The sequence below is a fragment of the Heloderma suspectum genome, chromosome 3 (genome assembly GCF_057233095.1).
Source record: "Heloderma suspectum isolate Gila_16-S chromosome 3, 16-S_ref, whole genome shotgun sequence".
Classification (NCBI taxonomy): domain Eukaryota; kingdom Metazoa; phylum Chordata; class Lepidosauria; order Squamata; family Helodermatidae; genus Heloderma; species Heloderma suspectum.
The window spans coordinates 258,684,524-258,709,518 of NC_139460.1; the positions used below are offsets into that span (position 1 = coordinate 258,684,524).

The following is a 24,995-nucleotide window of genomic DNA, read 5'->3' on the forward strand; positions in this document are numbered from 1 at the left end:
GTAAGTAAAACAAAGATAGGTAAGTAAACTGTTTTCAGATATTGGATTATCTCCTTTGAGACTAATCTTGTCAGTAAACAAGAGCTTGACAGCAGAATGCACAACTGCAGTGCAAAAGGTGCCCAAATTTCCTTTAAGGAGATATGCATGGATGTGATAGATTTCTAAAGTCACGTAGCTATCTGTTGCTGACGTAATTTCAACGTCAAGCGCTTCAGCAAAATTTCAACATTCCTCAGGAGAATTAACATGCTTAACAAACTTGAAATGTCCTAATGTTACTGATGCACTTAAATTTCCAGACCACATTTTTTCTCCTCTCCTATGACCCCCGCACTGTAATCCTACCTTCATTCAGAGCGACATAGATAACGTGAATTCAAGTTTACTCTGCCTGCTTCAAGTGAGTATTGCAGTCAATTGCAAAAGGTCATATCTTAGAGGTAATTCTTGCCTCAATTTTAAAACAGCTTTATATAAGACAAAATAAATAGATTTGGGTTTGTTTTTTTTAAATCAAAGACAGTTGCTTTATTTTCAACAGTGTTTTACAACTGACAGCAGTAAATAGCAAAAATAAAAGTTCCTTAATGCTTATACACCCAAACACCTTCAAATTTAATTTGCTATTTTCTACCTAATAAGCATAGCTAAGGTGATACATGCAAGGAATCACATACTGCTCCTAGAACAAATGACAACAGTTAACTAGAGGGTCAGTGGAAATGGCTCCTAGGCTAAGAAAATTTCAGACTTGGTACAAATCAGCAGTGTCAGAGAGATACTGTCAGAAAGCAGTTAGATCAGTTCAGTTGCTCCCATTTCTCATTCTAGGCTATATTGGCAATTGTCAAATTACTGGGACTCTTAAATCTCCAGGACAACAACACACATATGGAAATAGGTTTTTAAAAGTACAGGCATTATCTGACAGTTTCAGATTTGAACTCCAGAGTACTTTCTGCTTTCTTGATCTAAAGCAGAAGTTCATCAACAAAAAACAGAAACCAACATTTCGAAGAAAGCAGAGTTTTAAAGCTCTGAAAGCAGATTACCATATTAGAAAAGCAAAAGCCACAGAATGCAGAGTGAAGAAAAACACACATCCTTATCTTGTTTCTAAAAACCAGCTTGTTCCCCCTGTCTGCTGGACAGGGGGAACAAGCATTTCGTTCAGCATTTCGTTTTCCTCTAGAACATACACAATGGAGAGGGGAGGAGATATCTGAGTGGCTCTGTTTGAGTGACTCAGTTGACAAAGCAAGCAAAGTTGTTGTTGTTTTTAAAAGCCAGCATAACCTAATATTCTCCACCCTAATCAGTAAAACATACAAGCGAAAAACAAGTTACCTGCCGCAGGCCCAAAAGGAAAGGCATTCTGCATTCTCATAATCCACGCTAAGGATTTAAATAGAGGAATTTCTAAAATTCCACAATAATCATTTCCTCATCTCATATGGACAGGCTTCATCCACAATCCTATTTAAACCAGGGCTTCCTTGGCTGCGAATGTTAAGTAAACAGGGTCCCAGGATACGGCATGCACTCAGTCGCTCTCGCTCTCTCTCTCTCCCCCTCTCTCCCCTCCCTGTGACCAATCTCAGAAGCAGCAGAGCTGCAGTAACAGTTACCAAGGGGGAAGTGACATCAGTAGCAGCAGTACAAGGGGGGGAAAAAACTTCAGACAGCTGCTGATTAACAACTCAAAGAGGCCTACTGCACAGAAGAAAATGCACAGTAGTTCGCAAACAGAAAGCACTTATACCAGAATGCTGGAATGAACTAACTGAAAACTACTGTGGATGTTAATGTGACTGCTCAAAAAAGTTAAGAAAAACTTTTATTTAGTTAGTTGATTTATATCCCGCCTTGCCACCAAAAAATGGCACTCATGGCAGCTAATAATAATAAACTACAGGTTAAAACAACATCTTAATTAAAACATAACATAAAAAAATTAAAAACACACATTAAAAGAAACATACAGTACCCAACTAGTTAAAAACCCCTACAGCAACAGATCAACTTAGGGCACAATCCTATGGCTGCTGGTCAGTGGCTAGATGACCATAGGATAGGTTGGTTCCCGGGAACCGACCTCGGAGCCCACGCTCCAAGGTCAGTTCCCTGAGAACCAACGTCCCCACCCTCTAGTGCTGCCTCAAAGGCAGTGTGGAATGGCCCCATGCTCAGAACAGGAGCGCGGACTGGCAAAAATGGGGCGTTCCTGGAGGTGTGCTGGGGTGGGGAGGGCAGAAGTGCCATTCCAATGGTTCCTATGCGGTGTCCGGCGTCTGCCCCCCCCCCACTTCCCGTGGCTAGACAGCCGAAATTGGTTGTCTAGCTGCAAATGCAGTGGCTGAATGCAGAGCTCCTGCCCTGCATTGGATAGGTGGTCACCTCCAGGTTCAGAGGTGGCCGCCTATCCCGATCGGACTGCACACTTATAAGACAAAGGCCTGCCTGAATAAAAATAAAGGAGCCAACCTAACCTTCTTCAGTAGGAAGTTCATGAGCATGGTAGTGGCCACCAAGAAGGCCCTCTGTTGCGTCCCCACCAAACACACCTCTGATGGCAGCAGGTGGTCTTTCAGGTAGCCTCGTCATAATCAGCACTCTGAATTGCATCTAGAAACAGACAGGTAGCCAGCGAAGCTATTGTAGCAAGGGAGTCACATGCTCCCTATGATCACCCCCAGTTAGTGTCTGGCTGCAGCATTCTGAACAGCTTAAGTTCCTGAACAGCTTTCAAAGGCAGCCCTACACAGAGTGCAATACAGTACTCCAAACTGGATGAAACTAAGGCATGCATAACCATGGCCAGATTTATTTATTTCATTTTAATTTAATTACATTGTTATACTGCCCAACAGCCGAAGCTCTCTCAAATCAGACATCTCTAGGAACAGGTACAGTTGGTGCACTAACCTCAGCTGTGCAAATGCACTCCTAGCCACTGCCAAAACCTGGGCATTCAGGTTTATGGCTGAATCCAGGAGTGAACCCAAACTGTGAGCTTGAGTTTTCAGTGGGGAGTATAACCCCATCCAGTACAAGTTTATATTTAATTATCTCTAAAGAAGTTGAGAATAATTCTCTTTAAAAAGCATTCGATGAGCCAGTGAAAGCAACTGGTAATGAAATGTGCCACCTGCTCATTAATGGGTAGCATTCGGGTGTTTGTTAGAAACAGAGAGCTTTGGCAGTATTGTGCAGAATAGAAATGTAATAAATAAAGAAGCGTTCACATTATACTAAGATCCAATTCAAGCCACGGTGCCAACACAAACACAACTTGGGTTGACTTCTATTCCCCAGTCAACACAGTTTGAGTACTCATGTTACCCATTATCAACACATCATCAGAATATATGCACAGTGTATCCAAGCTCGAGAAGACTGGGGAGAAGTCATGTCCAAAAATGCAATATGGTTCTTCCAGGCATTCTAGAAATACAAAAAACTACTTATGTCGGATACAAGATTAAATCCAAATGTTTTTTTAATCGAGAAGCATCAGTGAAGTGAGACCCCACTGACAATCTAAAATGGTACAGCCCAGTTTATCCCATCAGGAAGAAGTAGGCCCAAGTCACACTATAAGTGCAAGGCCTACACAGGACCCTGCCAATGAGATGTACTATTGCTGACTTTTACTGCCTGTCAAGACTGTTGAATGTCATCAGTACAGCATTGGTCAAAACTTGCTGGAAAATGAAGTCAAGGATTAGAGCCCAGACAGCACTCTACTGGTCTTACTCAAAAAAGTGTCCCAAGGGAGCATGTGAAAGTGTTTCTAGGAATGGCATTTCGTAGGTGTTGTAGAACCTCAATACTTATTCCTAATTCCTTCTTGAACCCCAGTATAGCCAATGATATACATGATAAATGAATCCAAGAAATAAACACCAGACACCCTGTCTTTAATTAGATCTAGTCTCCCAAAAACCCAATAGTGTTCAAGTATTCTGATAATACTAGATTAATCTATCTCTTTTTTTTATTGGGTTACTAGTTTAGCTGATTGTGGGAATGCTGCGGACATAATTTTTCTGGATTTCAAACTATTTGACAGGTCCCCATATTTTGGTTAGCAAACTGGTTAAATGCAGGCTAGATTATAATACCATCAGGATTATTCATAGTCTATTAGAAAGCTATACTCAAAAAGAATGCTAATTTAGAATTCCTCAAACTGAAGTGTACAAAAAAAACCTTCATTAAAAAAACCCTACTGGTTCCCTGCCCCCCCCCCAAACCTGTCCAATAAAGACTGTGCATACCCAATGGTCACAGAATGCTAGCTGCCTGTTGGGATGGGGGGTGGGGAGAATGGAAAACCGGGGGGTGGGGAGAGAGAGGGAACTGAATGGAGTATTCTGGAAACAGGCATTGTTAACTGGCTGGAACTCTGAACAGGAGCATTCCACACCGTTAACAGAGGTTACCTTGAGATTCTTAAACATCAGCTTTCCATGCTGCAATGCAAACGTCTTTTGAAACTGAGATAAGTTTTATTTATTATTTGGGTTATATTATGGTGGTTTGCCATTTAAAAGGAAAAAGATGTTAAAAATGCACTTGGGAGCACCCAATGTAGCTGCTTGGACACCAGCCATTATACTCATATATAGTAGTACAGTAGTTTCCTAGGTCACTTACTTTGATACTCAAGTTGGAAGTTGTGTCTAGTTTTGCAAAATGTATTTGGTGGGCATTCCTGATTTATACTCTACTGTAGAGACCTGGCTACATTCATGGCCTGGTAACGTCTACACTGGACTACTGTAATATGTTCTACACACGACTGGCTTTGAAAGTCTGTCTTGGAGCATTAACTGGGACAGAATGCCACTGCCTGCTTGTTAATAAGTGTGAGGTGAGGAGAACGTATTATACTAGATCTGAAACATCTGCATTAATAACTAGTTCGTTTCCAAGCCTGATTCAAACAGCTGGTTTTGAACTTTATATCTCCATGCCACCTGGGCTCTATCTTAGGAAACACTCTGTGCCAGTCTGCATGTCACACTAAGCCACAGTGGGTTAATTAACCCCCAGGGCTTAGTGGCGCATGTAGGCCACCATTTTGCATATTCAACCCGTGACCCACCCTCACTGAGTTCAGACAACACAGTAAGCCACGCCAGTGAGGGTAATTAAGCAAATTGGGCTGGCATGTGACCGGTACACACTTTGACTGGGTTCAGATAATTGTGGGGGCGAAAAAAGCCATCGTAGCTTCTTCCCCCATCCCCACATGCACTGTGATGGTGATTTGCATAATTACCAGTGCAGGTTGCTGTATCATCCAAACCTGGCACAGTGCACAGCAGGGGTGGCATCTTACCCATGCCATAACCCACGGCTTGAAGTAGGGATTGTAGCACTGGTAAGAAGCCATCCTTGCTGCACACCATGCCGGATTCGGACAACACGGCAACCTGCACTGCGTCATGGGTAATTATGCAAATTGCTGTTGTGCGCACAACATGTACGAGTGAAGAAGCCACGATGACTTCTTTCACTCCCGCAATCATCTGAACACAACCATTGTGGTTAACAAGCCACTGTGGCTTATTAACTGAGCTGGAGATCGTGTGAACTGGGTCATTGTGAGTATTCAGGCCATAGTGGGTAGTCACCGCAGCTTATCATGATATCCGAACCCAGCAAATGTGGGTTGTTCCCATGGTTAACAAACCACTCACAACCCAAGGGATTTTTTAAGATTGTGGGTGGTTTGTTAGCCATGCCAACAACCCACCCTAGACACGTTTGCAAGACATGACAAGCTGCTGTTGTGGCCTGAATATGTCAAAGTCGCTGAGCGCACATCACAACCCACCATGACTTAAATAAGCCACAGTGGGCCGTGGTGATCATGCAAGCCAGGTTACCCTCTCTATGACTCCCACTCCACCACTTGGGACTGTCACATCTATGGAGACTCTGCTCACTTTTATACTCCATTCCCTAGGAATGGTCATCCAATAACAAACCAGTTAGCATTTGTGTATCTTCTTTCTAGATCTTTTTCCTTTTTGAGAAGTAACTTACAGTGGCACAATCAAGGTACCTTCCCACTGGGGTCACTGCTAAGTGCTTAGAAGTTTTAAACACAGGCCCCTAGGACACAAATTTGCATATGCTAATATGTATCTCTATATATGCAAATTTAGAATAACCAAGATTTATTTACATTACAAAGAAGTCAAAGCCAGCAAATTAATTTCCCATCCAAATCACCACAACAAAAAAGAAACTCTTCAATTAACTGGCACCCACCCCAAGATCATCCTATATCAGTAGTTTCTCTTCCATTACAATTAATTTATAATGGCTATGAACAGGCATGAAAAAATGAACAGGAAAGGGTAGCTGGTATTTTTCTACCACCCTTTCACACACCCTCCCCAAAAGATAGCACTGGAGATTTAAAAATTTAACAGAACACTAACCCCCAAACAAGCTAACGGTGAATCAGGGGGTCATTCCCCCCTCACGATTAGTTTTCCAATTCCCATTCAGATCATGCTCCAAAATTTAATAAATTCCACCTCAATAAATTACCCTCATCCAATCATCATTGCCCAAATAAATTAAAAACAAAATAAAACAAAGAAGTGAACAATTCTATCCAATGGTGGTTCAAAATGTTGGGAGGGTGGTGGGTAAAGGAGTATAGATGAGTAGAGTAGAAGAGGGAAAGGAAAGGAAAGTGGGCACAGAAGAATATTAGGAAGGAGAGTAAAGGGGAAGGCTAGAAGGGTCAGGAACTGGAGTGGGGAGCAGATGGAGGGGAAGGATGAAGCCAGGATTGAGCAGCACGGAGGAGACAGAGGGAACCTTAAAAGGAAAGAACAGAGGCAATGGAGGCAGCCAGAGGAGGAATACTCAGACTAGGATCTACCACACACTTGTGGCACCTGGAGGAGGACATCCTGCCAAGATTGCTTAACCTTTTAGGAGAAGAATAAACACAGTGAGCTGATTTGCACAATCGCTGCAGTCCACTGGGACTTATTTAAGCCATCATGGGTTGTGGCACATGCCAGTGGCCATTGTGAATATTCAAAAACAGCCCAAAGGCTATGGGTGGTTTGTTAACCATGGCAATAACCCACCCTCACACAGTAAGTTGCACCAGCAAGGGTAATAAACCATATTGGGTTGGCATGTGCAGCATGGTTAACAAGCCACCGTGGCTTGTAAACTGCCTGGCGATTGTGCAAACCGGCTCAGTCTCCCCCACTTTTTCTCACTCACTTCTCTCTCCCCGCTTCTCTGTGTCCCTCCTCCCACACTTTTTTTCTCCCTCTGTGTCCCTTTCCACTTCACTCTTCTCTCCCTCAGTTCTCACTCTCCCAGGAGGAAAATAGACTCCACACAATTAGGCTTAGAGAGCTTCCTTTGGATCCAATGGAAGCGTCTTCCTTTTTTGCCAAGCTTAATTGCCATGCAGGGAGAGGTTTTGGGAAGGAGTCACAGCATGTAGGAAGGGAAAGATTAACCCTTCCCTCCCAGCTGCGAAACTTCCCCACCCCAAATCCGTCCCAAGCACTTAAGCTTAAAAAAACCCCTCCTATTGGAACCAATGGGACATTTTTTTCTAAGCCCAAATGCTGAGGAGTACAAGGAGGTAAGCAAAATCTCACAGGATCTGACAAAAGCCAACTTGATATTTTCTGAGACTTCAGATAAGACTTGGGATGCCTATAGAAGGACTCTTCCCATGTTGTTGTTGTTCAGTCGTTAAGTCGTATCTGACTCTTCGTGACCCCATGGACCATAGCACGCCAGGCCTTCCTGTCCTCCGCTCTCTTCTGGAGTGTGCTCAAGTCCATATTCATTGCATTGGTGATGCTATCTAGCCATCTCATCCTCTGCCGTCCCCTCCTTTTGCCTTCAATCTTTCCCAGCATCAGGGTCTTTTCCAGTGACTTCTCTCTTCTCATTAGGTGGCCAAAATATTTGAGCTTCAGCTTCAGTATCTGTCCTTCCAATGAGCAGTCAGGGTTGACTTCGTTTAGGATGGACTGATTTGACCTCCTTGCAGTCCAGGGGACTCATAAGAGTCTTCTCCAGCACCACAGTTCAAAGGCATCAATTCTTTGATGCTCAGCCTTCCTTATAGTCCAGCTCTCACAGCCATACGTTGCTACTGGGAAAACCATAGCTTTGATTATACGAACCTTTGTCGGCAAGGTGATGTCTCTGCTTCTTACTATGCTGTCTAGGTTTGCCATAGCTTTCCCCCCAAGGAGCAAGCGTCTTTTAATTTCATGGCTACAGTCACCGTCTGCGGTGATCTTGGAGCCCAAGAAATGTACTCTAATATCAATCTGCCCGCTGCTGCCACCTGGTGAGGTACTGCTATAGAGTGGCTGGCTGGGCACTGCAGCTCTCTCTTCTGACTGAAGCTCAAGCAACCTCAATCAAATAAGATCTTGACCTGGGGGGGCTTGGGTAGCATTGGGGGGGGGGAAGCATAGGCTCTGGCAAACAGATTCAGTGCTCAAGCCCCAAAGGTCTGGGCCTAGTAACATCCCTATTTCCCAATTTAGAGGAATGTTAAGGAAAGCTCAACATTGCTATCCAAAATGAATATCTATTGCTTGTTCAAAAGGGGATTCTATACCTAGCCCATAGTTTTATACCAGTGAAACTTCTCAGTTTCATACTAGTGAAAGACTGTTGCTCAAAAACTGTTTTCTTTTAAGCAGTGGAGTACAGCAAGTTCCAAAGGAATAGTGATGATATGAAAGAAAGTGATCTAAATTTAACTCTGCTATACCTCTACTTTAAAAGTTCAGCAATCTTTTTTGTGCTCCTCTTAAATCAGCAGCTGTTCTCGCCTGTCACATGCCAGGGCTAGAAGTCTCACCACTCCCATGTCTGGACACATTGGGTACATATTTATCAGAGACCGGGAAGTTTCCCCTTCTGTTTGAGTTTTCAGTTTTAGACCTCTTTAAAATTCAGTCGCTATAAGGTTACAAAACTTTGTGTTAGACCCAGATAGGTTCCTCAGCTTAAAAAGTAGCATCTTAACTGCTATTTACTTTCCCTAAAAACTATTAGAAATTCAGTTCAACTCAGTTGAAGAATGTCAAAAAAAAGAAAGCAAGCCACCAGCTCAGTGTACAAATCTAGCTGATATCTTAACCATATGGACTCTTAAAATATTGGGAGCGGGCCATAGGTTTCTTCCTTCTCTCACTGGTACACATTTCTCCTTCCCCCACCTTAACCATAGTTCAGTATTACATCTAAACGAGTGCTAACCATGGTCAACACTATCTAGCTTAAAATCCTCTTTTTGCATACTGAAGCACACACTGGCCATGTTTGTACTGAAGGATAAGCCAGCATTCTGGAGAATCCTGGGTTATTATTCATGAGCTGTGCGCCAATGCCCTTTTGCTCCTACTTGGCTCCTCCCACCAGTGGAAGCAGCTAAACTGACCAGGAATCAAAAGCTTAGCATATAATTCAAACCTGAACTCCTGGCCTGTTGCATCTCTTACCCAGTTTGGACAACACACAAACCTTTTGATTCCTGGTTAGTTTAGCCGCTTCCTCTAGTGGGAGGAGCCAAATGGGAGCAAAAGAGAGCTACATGCTAGTGCATGCAGCTCATGAACAGTAAGTCAGGATTCTCTGGAATTCTGGTTTATTATTCCATGCAAACTTAGCAACTATTGGCTCTTTGCAGCATTGTGCACTCTTAACCCCTCTCTCTCTCCTCTGTCCACCTCATAGAAGGCACTCTTCTCTGTACCCTCTGTTACTGCTTTTTCTGTTTCGCCATTCACAGGTCTGCAGCCTCATTTGACACTCCTTTCTGCACCCTGACAACACTGCCCTATACTCTAGGAAGTACTGAGACAACACTGTCTCAGTACTTCCATTATTCCCTTTCCCTCCACAGGTCTTTCTGCAGCTCATGTGCAGCTTTTCAAGGAGTGCTCCTTTCTCTGAGTTCATCTTACTCTCCCCAGCCCCCCTTTTCTGACACCACAGGTCCTGACACCCCAATTTCTCAACACTAATCTTTGTTCTCTCGCTCTTCTAGCACTTCAGATGCAGAAAGGCATATCACAGGAAGCTGCCTTATACCAAGTCAGATCAACCACTGGTCCATCCAGCTCAGTAGACTGACTGGAAACTGCTCTCCAGGATCTGGGGTGGGGTGGGGGGGTGTTTTTCCTAGCATTGCCTAGACGTGCCAAGGACTGAACCTGGAACTTTCTGCATGCAAAGCTCAGTGCTACAAGACATGCTATGGCTCATCCTGCCAAGTGGGCCATGTGTCATGGCTGGCTGCAATGTCCTCATCCAAATTCAGCTGCCTCTGCAGCTAGGGAGGAGGTACAGTACTACAGACATAATGATCCAGAATTTCTCTCATCCCCATTTTGAGAGTCTTTAGCAGACCTTAGATATTCCCACAAAAGAAGTGGGAAAGAACTGAAAATAATGGGCATTTGGACTTTCCCCAGGGGGCACAAATAATCAGGGAGCAGACTGCAGTTAGCCCATGGGCCTTACATAATACAGGCCCAAGCTAAACGATACCATCTGTGCATCAAGTTAGAATGTCACATGAACTTCATTTGCAATTCCTCCTCCCTAGAGGCCCCCAAATGCTTGCAATGCATTTCCCAGGCTTTAAGCCCTCTTTATTTGGGCTTGGCTTTAGAGAAATGGGTACGGAAGCTAGATGCAAAAGGAAGACAAGGCTTCTGTACTTTTAATATTTGTGTAGAGTATAAACACTAACACCAAAAAAAGATGTCCTTTTCATCATAGAGGATTGGAATGCTAAAGTAGGAAGTCAAGAAATCACCAGGATAACAGGCAAGCATGGCCTTGGTGTACAAAATGAAGCAGGACAAAGGCTAATAGAGTTTTGCCAAGAGAACACGATGCCCATAGCAAACACTCTTTTCCAACAGCACAAGAGGCGACTCTACACATGGACATCACCAGATGGTCAATATCGAAATCAGATTGATTATGTCCTTTGCAGCCAAAGATGGAGAAGCTCTATACAGTCAGTAAAAACAAGACCTGGAGCTGACTGTGGCTCAGATCATCAGCTGCTTCTTGCAAAATTTCGGCTTAAATTGAAGGACGTAGGGAAAACCACTAATCCATTCTGGTATGACCTAAATCATATCCCTTATGAATACACAGTGGAGGTGAGGAATAGATTTAAGGGATTAGACCTGATAGACAGAATGTCTGAGGAACTATGGACAGAGGTCCGTAACATTGTTCAGGAGGCAGCAACTCAATCCATCCCACAGAAAAAGAAATGCAAGAAAGCAAGTGGCTGTCTGATGAAGCTTTACAAGTAGCTGAAGAAAGGTGGGAAGTGAAAAGCAAGGGAGAAAGGGGAAGATATACCCAACTGAATGTAGATTTCCAGAGAATAGCAAGGAGAGACAAGAAGGCCTTCTTAAATTAACAATGCAAAGAAATCGAGGAAAACAATAGAATGGGAAAGACTAGAGATCTTTTCAAGAAAATTGGAGATCTCAAGGGAACGTTTTGTGCAAGATGGGCATGGACAAAGAAGGCAGGGACCTAACAGAAGCAGATGAGATTAAGAAGAGGTGGAAAGAATACACAGAAGAACTATACAGGAAAGAACTTCATGTCCCTGATAGCCATGATAGTGCGGTCACTGAACTGGAGCTAGACATCCTAGAAAAACGTCAAGTGGGCCTTAGGAAGCATTAAGAACAATAAAGCTAGCGGAGGTGACAGTCTTCCAGCTGAGCTATTTAAAATCCTAAAAGATGATGCTGTGAAAGTGCTGCACTCAATATGCCAACAAATTCGGAACACTCAACAGTGGCCGCAAGACTGGAAAAGGTCCGTTTACATTCCAATTCCAAAGAAGGGCAACACCAAAGAGTGTTCAAACTACCGTACAATTGCGCTCATTTCACATGCCAGCAAGGTGATGCTCAAAATCCTACAAACTAGGCTTCAGCAGTATGTGAACTGAGAACTACCGGAAGTACAAGCGGGGTTTCAAAGAGGCAGAGGAACTAGAGATCAAATCACCCACATTCGCTGGATCATGGAGAAAGCAAGAGAATTCCAGAAAAGCGTCTATTTCTGCTTCATTGACTACGCTAAAGCCTTTGATTGTGTGGATCACAACAAACTGTGGCAAATTCTTAAAGAGATGGGAGTACCAGACCACCTTACCTGTCTCCTGAGAAACCTGTACGAGGGTCAAGAAGCAACAGTAAGAACCAGACATGGAACAACCGATTGGTTCAAAATTGGGAAAGGAGTACAACAAGGCTGCATATTGTCACCCTGCTTATTTAACTTATATGCAGAGTACATCATGAGAAATGCCGGGTTGGATGAATCACAGGTCGGAATTAAGATTGCCGGGAGAATTAACAACCTCAGATATGCAGACGATACCACCCTAACGGCAGAAAGTGAAGAGGATCTAAAGAGCCTCTTGTTGAGGGTGAAAGTGGAGAGTGCAAAAGCTGGTTTGAAACTCAACATTAACAAAACTAAGATCATGGCATCTGGCCCCATCACTTCCTGGCATATAGAAGGGGAAGAAATGGAAGCAGTGACAGATTTTATTTTCTTGGGCTCCAAGATCACCGCAGACAGTGACTGTAGCCATGAAACTAAAAGACGCTTGCTCCTTGGGAGGAAAGTTATGGCCAACCTAGACAGCATAGTAAGAAGCAGAGACATCACCTTGCCGACAAAGGTCTGTATAATCAAAGCTATGGTTTTCCCAGTAGTAATGTATGGCTGTGAGAGCTAGACTATAAGAAAGGCTGAGCACTGAAGAATTGATGCTTTTGAACTGTGGTACTGGAGAAGACTCTTACGAGTCCCCTGGACTGCAAGGAGGTCAAATCAGTCCATCCTAAAGAAAATCAACCCTGACTGCTCGTTGGGAGGACAGATACTGAAGCTGTAGCTCAAATATTTTGGCCACCTAATGCGAAAACTCCCTGGAAAAGACCCTGATGCTGGGAAAGATTGAAGGCAAAAGGATAAGGGGATGGCAGAAGATGAGATGACTAGATAGCATCACCGATGCAATGAATATGAACTTGAGCACGCTCCAGGAGAGAGCGGAGGACAGGAAGGCCTGGCGTGCTATGGTCCATGGGGTCACAAAGAGTCGGACACAACAACAACAACAACAACAGAGTATAAACATTAGCAGGTACAGCCTGCTGTGCAGGACTGAGGAACGCTACAACCGCCCACATTCCCTCTTCCAACAATTATTAAGTAATATAAGCCCTGACCCTAATTTGCACCTGGATTGGCATTATACCAGAAGTTTCAGGGTTGTTCTGGTTTTTATGTTTTGAACATGGTACTTTATGTCTTTAGCATTTTGCTACCCACTGTGAACTATTAAGATTGAACAGATCATACATTCAAAACACATTTTAGAAAGCATTTTGCATGGAGGTGGCAAGAGGCAGAAGGATTATTATTAAATGCACAGAGTCAGCAATATGTTTTGCTCAAAGTCCTAGGATGACAAATATACAAAACTCATAGTATATATGAGCCCTCCCACATACACGATCACCACCACTGCATCTTCCTTGTCCTTTGGACTACACTTGCCCATTACAGTAAGCCATGGGGTACTTATTTGCATGTGCACACTCCTGGGCACTTCTGTATAATCTATGTGGTCACTAGAAACTTGAGAATCTCAGCACAAAATGTGGAGTGAAGGATTTACAACCATATACAAATTCGACACTAGTTATGTTTGGTCAGGCTACTAACACACCAGAAAGCACGAAAAAGCACCCTGGAAATATATAACTTTTGCGCATCTGTATGTTACAGAAACCGTGCCACAGGTGAAAAGATATGAAAAACTAACCCTGAAAACAAGTTAAAATTAGAATGTTTCCAGTGCTCCAAAATATATATCAGAATAAACATGTTCTAAAAATAGACAAGACATTCTATATTGTTCTCCAAAAATACGTCAGTATAAGATGAATTACACACATCTGAAGAATATCCAGTTTCAGATACAATTATTTCTTACAACTTATTTGTGTTGACACGAACACATACTTTTAAAGTTGTCAACAGCTGGGCACAGAAATCAGGCATGAAAGAGCCTGATGCTGCAGCACTGCTGAAACTAAGCAAGTATGGTCCTGATCAGGGATAGGATTATGGGTAGCCCAAAGTAGGACATAACCTTTTTTTTTAGTTGTCCAGTTATGCAGAAAAGTACCAGAAGCATTAGGAAACAAAGAATACAATCTGTTGATAGCAGAGTATGAAAGGTCCTTTAAATAACTTGACAGGGACAGTGTGTTGTTGCTCAATTTAGAAGACAGAGACAAGTCCGCACTGCAGTTTTTCAGCACCGTATACTTTTTATTTGCTCTGTACAGTACAGGATAGATACAGTACAGTCAATTTGTGTATGCTGATAATAACTGAACTAGTGAGGGCAATGATGCCAGCCCATTGCTACAGTGAGTTATCCTCAATGAGCACCAGTATGCACTCTTGATGTGGCAGAGTCCTGGTCACTCCATCTGTAACCATAGCACCTAAGGCCTTAAGAACATAAGAGCCATGCTGCATCAGACCAAGGTCCATCTAGTCTAGCATTGTATTCACATTGTGTTCAGCTGTGGACCAGGAAACCACAAGCAGAGCACTTCGTGCCAGGGCACTTAGATCCTCAGTCATTCCCTTTTGTCATGTTTCAAAGGTTTTAGCAATTCCATCATCTTAGATCTGATGTTTATTGTGCTTTATGCAGCATGTGAACAGAGCTTATGACAAAATATAAGCTTCTCCCTCAAAGCCAGTCACGTAATGCATTTTCACTGAGATTTTAGGATCTCCAAATCCTGCTGTATACACACCTGCTGATCCTATAATTAAATTGTTCTTAGATGTATGTCCTGGACTTTTGGAGGTGAAGAGATACACAGAGTCACCAGACGTAACAGAGATCACCTTCTAAAATTGTTTAATTTTCAGCTCAGAGCTGTCAGTATCCAGAAGTATACAGAATATGTTGCGACTCTACTTAAAATAATGAAAAAAACTTTATTCATTGGAATCAAAACAGTAATGCTGTGACATATTAAGGTTATAAATGAAATATTTAAACCTTGCAAAGTATTCTAGTATTGTTAATGAAAATTGTAATCTGGCCAAAACTAAGCATATGCATAACTCTCTCCTACTGAAATAAGTGGGTATTTAAAGTGCTGAAGTTTGATTGGGTCGTGTCCAAATTATATTTGATTTTAAGCTTATCTAGCAAAGTGTTTACTCATGCAAGTGTCAAAAGTGAGTTAATACTCATAATAACACTAGACATCACGCTATGGAACATCAAGACATTTGACCTTAACATTTGACAATCAACTGAAAAGCCAGTTTGTGTGAAAACACAACAAGAAATCCTTTAGCCCTCTATACAAATCTGATCATTTCACAGGATGTGCAAGGTTAGGCCAAGGCCCATTTGTGTGCTATTAACTCGGAAGGACAGATACTGAAGCTGAAGCTCCAATATTTTGGCCACCTAATGCGAAGAGAAAACTCCCTGGAAAAGACCCTGATGCTGGGAAAGACTGAAGGCAAAAGGAGAAGGGGACGGCAGAGGATGAGATGGCTAAATAGCATCACGGATGCAATGAATATGAACTTGAGCACGCTCCGGGAGAGAGCGCAGGACAGGAAGGCCTGGCGTGCTATGGTCCATGGGGTCACGAAGAGTCGGACACGACTGAACGACTGAACAACAACAACAACAACAGAGACCCAGTGAAACTCCATGGTTGCTTTGTGGGGCTGTGGCTGAGGTTTTGTTTGCAGAAGTGATCTCTTTGGCCTCCAATGAGTAATCCAATTGCCTCTGCCTTATCTGCTCAGCACCTTTCCTAGTGCCACTCCCAGTAAAAAAAAGAGAAGAAAATCCATTAAGGCATGATTTTTATTCTTCCTTGCACCCTCAATCTTTTATTCTTCATTGTACCCACAAACCCCAGAGCATCAGAAATACACCAAGGGGAGTGGGGAGGACAACAAAGGATCTGGGATCACATACTTGAGAGTTGAGGGAAAGAGAGAAGGGATGGGGCTTACTTGCTGTAAAAGCAAAGGTCAGAGCAAACAATGTCTGCCTGATTTTCAGCAAGAGTTGGCTGTGCCATCAGTAGCTGAAGAATTCTGGTAGAAGTAAAATGCAAAAAAAGAATGCTAAATATAAAAAGAGAGATAAACAGGGTTGAATGGAGGAAGGAAGCAGACACAGAAAGAAAGAGTTTGGTGTGTTCAAATTCTGTACTTCCATACCCAACCTTTTCTCCTCCATGGCTGCTGTTTCTGTCACCAACGAGGACTGCAAGATCAATGATGGGAGATCCATTGCGTGATCCTCTAGTTAAAACTTGCTCTTGGAGGAGTAGATGCATATTAGTCCGAGGAATAAATATTGGTTTAGAACATTACATACACCACTCCAAAATGAAGAAGTTTTAAAAGATTTCAAAGCATAATATGCTTGCATGTATGTCAATAGAGCAAAGGTTTCTGCATGTAACTGAGTGTAGAGCTGGATTTGGGTTAAGATGGGTGGGGCAGAACAATTTAAAGCAGATTACCTTTGCTGCAATTTGAGAGGTATTCTGAGTGGGAAAGTTTCGGCTGGAAATCCAAACCAGCCTCAGCCCCGCTGTTAACCTGCAATATTAAGAGGACTTAAAAAAAATTCCCTACCGAAGCTAATATACTGCTAATCCCCAGGTTGTAGGATAGAGATGGGCAGCTATGGCAGAGAATAGTTTACTACAATGCAGAGCTGCCCATCCTCACCCTACAACAAAGCCAATACAAAGTGTATTGGCTTTGGTAGAGCAATTTTAAAATGTTTAAAAACTAAAAAAACAAAACACTTTTCATACAAAATAAAAACTGAGTTAAAAAGAACAAGACCTTCTGTCTTCTGCTACCTTTTGTAGAGGGGAGGGGGAGAGAAGAGACACATGGCAGCACAATCACAGATACATTAATATACTGGATGCCTCTATCAACCAATGGGCATCTCTCACTTCTGCCCTGGGAAAAAACAGCTTTTATAAGAACCAGGAACTTCCATCTACACACAACTGAATTGTGAGTCTAACCTTCCCCACCCGCTTACATCACTACTTTCCTTATCTGCAGATCATAGCTGTAACTAGCGGCCTACTTTCTTTCTTTTTAAATGAAAAGTGAGGATATGAGCTAAAATGATCCCAATGGACACCAGCTAGCATGGCCAGAATCCAGGCAAAACTCAGCCAACTGAGTGATATGGAAATCCTACTTGCAAACCACTATGTTTTTAGTTATAGCAAGTTTTGCTTTGATGGTAGGCAGGCTTGTCAACACATTAAAAAAGGTGTAACAAGGAGATTCATACATGTTTCCAAGCAATGCATTTATAAACCCTTAATTTCTTTTCCCATAAATATTTTCATCATATTTAAAGTACTCCCCAATGCATAAACATTACTCTTCTGATGCTATCAATAAGGATACAATAATTTTTTGGTAATAAAAAATTATTTAGAGGATTAAATAGTAGTAGAAAGAGTACCAATACCAGTGCCTCTACATACACCTGGGGAATAAATAAAGACCTTCCAATAACGTTTAAATGTGAGGACGGAAGGGCAGACATGCTAAGTTTCATATGGATCTGCCAGAGCAAAGGCCTATCATCTGCTGATATAAAACCTAATGGAAGGATCACAAAACAAGGGGCAAAGACAGACACCAGGTTGAGAGTTCAGAAGATCTCGAAATACAGCCAGCACCTACAAAATTCGTAGTGAAATGCTAGGTCTGGATGCAAAATTGCATATTCTGCAATTGCGTAACAGTGAAAACTCAGAAGGTGGAGAATGGATGAGAGTAATAAAATATTGAAATGCCATTTACAAAAAGGGAAACTTGGTGTATAATAGCACTTAGCTTTCGAAATAACTTCTCCTTTCCTTCACAGAGCAACAGCTCTGTTTCCAAATATTTACAACAAATGTCAACCTATTTCATTCATTTGATGAAGTAGGCTTTTACCTATGAAAGCTCCTGTCACAATAAATCAGTCTTCTACAGTGCCTCGGAATTTTGTTTTGCTGTTTGAGACTGTAACATGGCTACTGTCTTGAGAATGTTCTCTGTTTTTCAGTAAGGCTCCATCACAGCCACCATTCATACAAGCTTAAAATGAAAGGCATTGTTTCCTGAAGAAAATTTGTTCACAACACTGACTTTTCAAAGATGAACTACATATACTGAAGCTATTACAACCTGGCTATTTTCCTTCAATCAAAAGGTTTAAACACATTTCCAGACCTAGGAACTACAAATCCTTTATAGCTGAAGATTTTTTTAATGCCACAAAAGAGATAAAAAGTATTCTGTAACAATGGCAATAAAATAAATAGAATAAATTACATGTTGCTGCAAACCAGGAAATGGAAAGCGGTGCTGATCTACACAACTTTCTATGTGTTCACAAAGCAGATTAAGTCAGTAGAATTATGATCTGATGATAACTTGGGAGTTTGACATTCCAAATTTAAAAAGATGACTGGGTGGTGGGAGGAGAACCAATCAACAGGTGCAAGACAAAACATTTATTAAAACTTCAGCTAATAACAATGACTTGCAAGAGGGACATTAAGAACTCTGAGGATTAATAATGGCTTATTAAGCAGTCTACCTATATGGCATGTATACAGGAAAAATATGTTATGGATAGTAAGAGTTCCATTTAGTTCATGTAAATATCTTATGAATTTGCCATGGTCACTGCATTTCTCTCAAAAATACTAGGCTTTGAAAGGGAAAAGCATGTCTATAGGCAGTTTGAAACAGGATGAACTATCTTCAGAGGTCCTACTCTTTTTTCAATCTGTATATAAAGAACATTGTTGAGTAGTGTCATTTTTATAAGAAAAAGAAAAGAAACATATGCGTAAAGCATGTAGGAACATGTACAATGACTGGTGTGATGCTAGACTGAAATGTCAAGGGAGGACAATGCAGCTTTGTTTCTCCTCACAGATGCTATGATACACCCAAATCCTTGTGATGCTATCTCATTCATGACATGATTCCTAATTGGCTGGGATCACACAGTATAGGGAAAAAAAAAACTTTAGACAATCTGCTAGGTTAGCAGGAGATTGGGACTATGAATATATATGAAAAACTGCAAACGTTCTTGGGGTTATTGGCATGTTTGGGAAACATTTTGGTTCCACCAAGGCAAATGTTAGGGGTAAGAATTTAGCGCAGCTCCAGTGGCCACAATGAATTCATAGAAGTGTAAGTGTTCACTGCGACACACACACTGGAAAAATGACATTTGTCTGCTACATTAGGTATGCAACAACTCTTAGAAATATGTTTCTTTATTGCACTAGCCACTAAAAACTAGGTGAAATCATGCTTTACAGTGCTTACAGAAAGCACCCAAGCCTGTTGATAAACACCACTACAAACTACCCAAACCTTTCTGCAATATTCTTTCACGATAGACAAAGAGTTATAAAGTTGATTCCCCCTACTTATTTAATGATCTACCAGTTAGTCAATGCTCCATCAGGTTCTGAGTCAGAAAAAGTACTCCTGTATGTATAAAATGCAGGTAGCCACTGGATAACTTAAGCCACTGAAGTTCAGAACAGTCCCTTACCTGAACAGAGCACATCGGAAGGTGCATTAGTCATGATCCTGGTTAGGCACTTCTACTATAACTCCAAGTCTTGCAAAAGTTACTTTGCATAGATCTACTCCTCAACTCTGAAGAAAAAAAACTACAAAGGCATTGGTGGTTTCCAACATTTTGCATCCACGAGTATGAAGTAGTGGTTTGATGCATTCCAGACCATTGCTTTTACCACCCAGCTGTCCCAAGAGAGAACATTAACTCCCTTTGATCCTGTACTGAGTGATCATTAAGCCTTTAAACAAATGCAGAAAATGCCAACATTATCATCACTACTAAAATGTCGTTCTGAAGATCTGGGCCATACATACATGCAAGCCTTCTTGCCTACTTTGTTTTTACAAAACCTAAGGCAGGAAGCCAATAGCTGATTTCACCAAGCACAGACTCACTCACTCACTCTTCCACAGACTCATCACTATGTATATAAATGGCAAAACCCATGTTAACAGTTAAGATCAGTTTATTCTGAATGTGATTAAATGCTTTTGTCCCATGTTACAAAACTATTTTACTTCCCATCTTCCACAACTGTAGAATGTCTGTGGAACATGGGAAGTAAAATTTTCCTGTTGCATGCAGCAAAGTTAAGATGCAATGCTTGCATGGTGATTTTTCTTTAAAAACATTTACGATGATTTTTCACTACCACAAGTGCACTATGATTTTTCACTACCACAAGCACACTATGATTTTCACCACCAAAAGTTTCAAAGCTACCATTCAGCACTTGTATTATGTTAGTCCAATAACTCCTCTCCTCATAAAACTTCTACATGCATCTCCCATTTTCTTCCCAGTAATCTTCCTTCTGAATACATATACATCCAAACTAGTGTCAAGTACTCAAATTAGGCGTGCGATCCAGTGGAGACCCTTAATACAATCCACAAGCATCCTCCCCATCACAACTCCTCACAATAATTCAGTCTATATACTAACAGCAAACTCAATTCTCTGATTGCGGATCCTTACATAGCTAAAACAGCACCATCCACATACAAGAGGGAAGTATCAGCAGGCTTGGGGAAACTCCAGGGTCTCCAGAAGTACAAATGCTCATCAAGAAAAAAATCCTAAGTGAGGTGAGAACCCAAAACAGCCCAATAAGGACTAAGTGAACTCCATGGCTATGGAATTTCAGGTGACTGTAGGGGAAAAACCAAGAGAAAACTGGGTGGGAGGGAGAATGAAATGGAATATTGTTACAGAGGGTATGACTGATAGACTGGAACAGTGATGAACACTCCACACTGCAACACTTTGTTGCAGGTTCCACTTGTTGTCTTTCAGAATCAGACTAAAAGTTTGTCTTGTCTAGCACAAACTGTTGCTAGTCAAACTTTCAAGAGTAAAGCGGGCTAAAAGCATTAAGAACATCCCCTAGCCATTTTCTGAATGCAGTCCATTTCATAGACAGGAGTTGATCAGGTAAAGAGGTGCCATGTATTCTTTTCTATGACAAAACCAGCAGAAATAGTATATACCCAATATACATTATCTGCATGTAAGATGACCCTTCAGCTGTTCTGCCAGATCACCACTGTAAACATCATAATCTTTTTGTATCTAATCACACATAGCTGTAGTGTGGCAGGATGAAAGAAAACATACTTGTTAACTTCAGAATCTAGATCCCACCCCCACCACCTTTATTTCACAACATCAGTTCAACCAGGAGGGTGGCATGAGGAGGCAGGGAAGTATTTTCCATGAGTGGGTAGATATCATTTGATACTCTTAAATGAGAACTCTACGTTCATGTTTACAATTTCATTACGGATTCCCCGCATAGCTAGCAAAGAGTGAGAAACACTCAGCAGTTCCCTTGGCCTTTTTCTTCAAGGGAAGGTTGGAACCAGGTCTAGACTGCAATCCAAAGAGAATACTAGGCACATGTAATTATGAAAACAGAGGGCATGTGTTGTAGTTCTAGAGTCAATATGAAGATCCTCTATTCAGGGGACAGGGGGAGAAATCTGTCCTGGTCACCATTAGTTTTTATACCCTTATGGGGTGATTGTAAGAGAACAGATTATTCAGCACATGCCACTCCCCAATGAGAGTCACATGAATTTGCACCCAACTCCTCGTTCACTCTGCTAACAAATTGTCACATTGCAGCATCCACTGCATCAGGCTGCAGCAGAGAGAAATTGGAGGCAGGGTCATTCCATCAGCTCTGCTGAAAGACCAGGTTCACCGGTCTCCTCCTCTCCCTGAACTGTTCCCATTCCAGCTGGTCAATATAAGAAATATTTAACTTTACGACTTGGTGCCCAAGTCTGTTTTCCCCCTCTTCCCTCTACATACTTTTTCCTTGTGTTGTGTCTTTTAGACTGTGAACCTGCAGACGGGGACTGTCGTGTTTTAGTAATGTAAGACCTTCTGGGGTGCTTTTTCAGCTGAAGAGTGGGGTAAAAATGTTTCAGATAAATAAAAAATAGTAATAAGCAGTTTGCAGTGCACATCCATAGATAGTTGTTATTTCCTCTGATTTAGGAAAAAGCAGCAGTTATAGGAACCTGCAGCTGCAAGACTTCCTCTCCCTACTCCTTCCCCAAACACATGTGAATAGGGGAGGCCAAAACCAGAGAAAATATCTAGGAGTGGCTAGCAAAGGAGACATTTGGCCAGTTCGCATATAAAATAAGCCCTGATGGAGATGAGCCTGTACCATGCCTGCCACTTCTACTTTTACTCAGCAACCCTTCGGAGGCTGCTGAGCATGACATGCAAAACTGGGCCACTGGCTTAACCGCTGAGTTGTTGAGCCACTAAACAACCCAGCAGCTAGGTTCACACATCACGCTCAGCAATCTACGAAGAAGTTGCACATAGGTTGCCAAGTAAAAGTGGAAGTGGTGTGCACGCAGGAGGCAGAATGCCCGCTCTCTCCTGCTTATTGCCTGTTGTTCAACCCATGGGCTGTCATGACATGCGAACCAGGTCACCTGGACTCAGGCATAGCTCACATCCCTGTGGCAAACTAGGCAGCAGCACTTCACTCAGCTACTGCCTGTTTTGCCCTTGTAGTGGACATAGGTAGGGCATTTCACTAACCCATACCCTGCCAGCTACCTCCTCATATATTTTGCTGCTACCACAGAGTCTTCCTTTTTACTGCATCATTGAGAATGAGGTCTGACTTTCACATCTTCTTGTAACATCCTATGTTCAAGAATACACTTTTTGTCACCTCTTTGGTTGGTAGGTTGCTATTAGGCATGAGAGCTATGCTATTAGGCATAACAAGGTACTCAACCAGCTTTCTTTTAAAAAGAACATGTATTCTTAAGAAAATAAATACATAAACATACAAAACATCAAATGGAAAATCTTTTATTACCATGAGCTTCGGGTTCAAAGCAGCTTGTTAAAATGCCCCCCCATCCCAACCTGTTCAACTTTCTAGATTAACAATAGCACACTTTACTACCTTGTGGTCCAACCATTTTGTCTGTAATGATTTCAAATATTACAACTTGCCCTTTAACATAAATACCCCTTTCCATCTAAACCCCTGGTCTTCAAATTTTCTTCCTTACTCTCCCTTCCTAAGTATCAGCACCTATTTTACCTTTTCAAGATTATAAAAGGGGCTACCTTCACTGAGTGCAAGACCACCTTCCTGGTCAATCAGGCACAAGATTCCTAAGGCTGCAATCCTGTACTCACTTACCTGGGAACAAGTTCTACTGAACTCAATGGGGCTCAATTCCAAGATGACACATACTCTGCGTGTTATCTCAACCCCCCCCACCACCATTAGATCCACAATGCCAGTCAATTATATGATCACACACACTTTTTACACATTTGAAACATACACACAGTTCAGTTTTGCAACAACTCCAAATTGCACAGGGACTGTTATTATGAGTCATAAGACCATTACCATTCCATATAATAAAGAAATCCCACCCTTTATTAGCCTGGACAACTAGGGACAAATGCTTTCCCCCCTACATAACACTTATTTTAGGTTTCCATGTAGTTTCCATTTAGCTTTCAGACTATACACTGAAGTTCACATTGAAAACAGTCCAGGGTGGATGGGTGAAGGGTGGGAGAGAAGAAAAACATGCAACTTAAGTTACACAGTCAGGAAGCCAGGAAGTCCAAGAAACTTTAGCTTAAATCATATTAAGAACTTCGTTTGTTCTCAAGCTAGCCAGCTTCTAAGAACATTTTCATTTAACCCAGGGGTGGGGAACTGCCAATGCTTTAGATGTTATTGGACTGCACCTCCCATCATCCATGACTATTGGCCATGTGGGTGGGGCTGATGGGACTTGGAATCCAACATCATCTGGAGGCCCACAGACTCCCTGCCTCTGATGTAATCTTCCCTCATGATCCCAGGAAACAGGCAAATATCTCCCGATGCTATAAACGTTTGCTGTAGAATGCCAAACAAAAGCCTAAGCAGCAGAGAATGTATGACAAAACTTAAGACACAAACAATAGCCCCTACTGAGAACATGCAACTAACCTTGGTCACAGAAAGTGAGATTACAAGTTCTTGTTCACATGCATGTACATATAATCATCACATACTTGTATAAAAGCAGGAAGCAAATACAGAAGGAATGACTTCCAGCGGGGGCTCCTTTACAACTGTGTTCTTCACTGCAAGGCCCAAGGGCCACTGGCGGCTCCCAAAGACGCCAAGTGCGGCTCTCCTCCTCTCTCTCACTCACTGTTCATCTCTTTTGGTAAAAGCTGCTCACTCTCAGCAGAGGATCTCCAGGTTTGTGTTGTTGCTTGCTTTAGCAGTGTGCCAGCTCCTGTGATCTGGGCTACCAGAGGTGGTCTCAGGATTGGGGAGTCAGGAGACCAGCTGCTTGTCAACTATAGGTGGCGGGCGGGGGGGAAACTGAACACAGGAGCAATCAGCCAGTTATCTGTGTTGGGGGAGAAACCCAAGAGGCAAAGAGCAACAGTACAGGCCCTCCAAGTAGCCTCGGTGGTGATGCCTAGAGCCAAAATGGCTCCTACTTGAACAATTGTGAAGATCATTGCTTTTCAAGCATGCTGATATTGGCAGATGACAGCAAGTACAAAGAGATACTCTGTATCATTACAGAAAATCATATTCTGTTTTCAGCAGGGGTGCTTCTACAAAGTGAACAGCTATTCCTAGTCTGAGGCATGATAATTCTACAAAACAAATCTGATGAAGCAAATTCTCTTT

At 42.1% G+C, this 24,995-nt stretch overlaps 1 protein-coding gene across 3 annotated transcripts in view; it reads right to left on the reverse strand.

The window, feature by feature from the left end:
* Window positions 1-24,995, reverse strand: part of WBP1L (WW domain binding protein 1 like) — a 69,797-nt gene that overhangs the window by 23,641 nt on the left and 21,161 nt on the right. The window contains exon 1 of one of the 3 annotated variants that reach the window (XM_084846445.1): window positions 1,351-1,596. The exons of the other annotated variants lie outside the window; for them this stretch is intronic. Within the exon in view, the coding sequence (XP_084702571.1) occupies window positions 1,351-1,377 (27 nt within the window). The 5' untranslated portion in view covers window positions 1,378-1,596. Of the gene's footprint in view, window positions 1-1,350; window positions 1,597-24,995 lie in introns of those variants that run through there. 3 annotated transcript variants of the gene reach the window in all.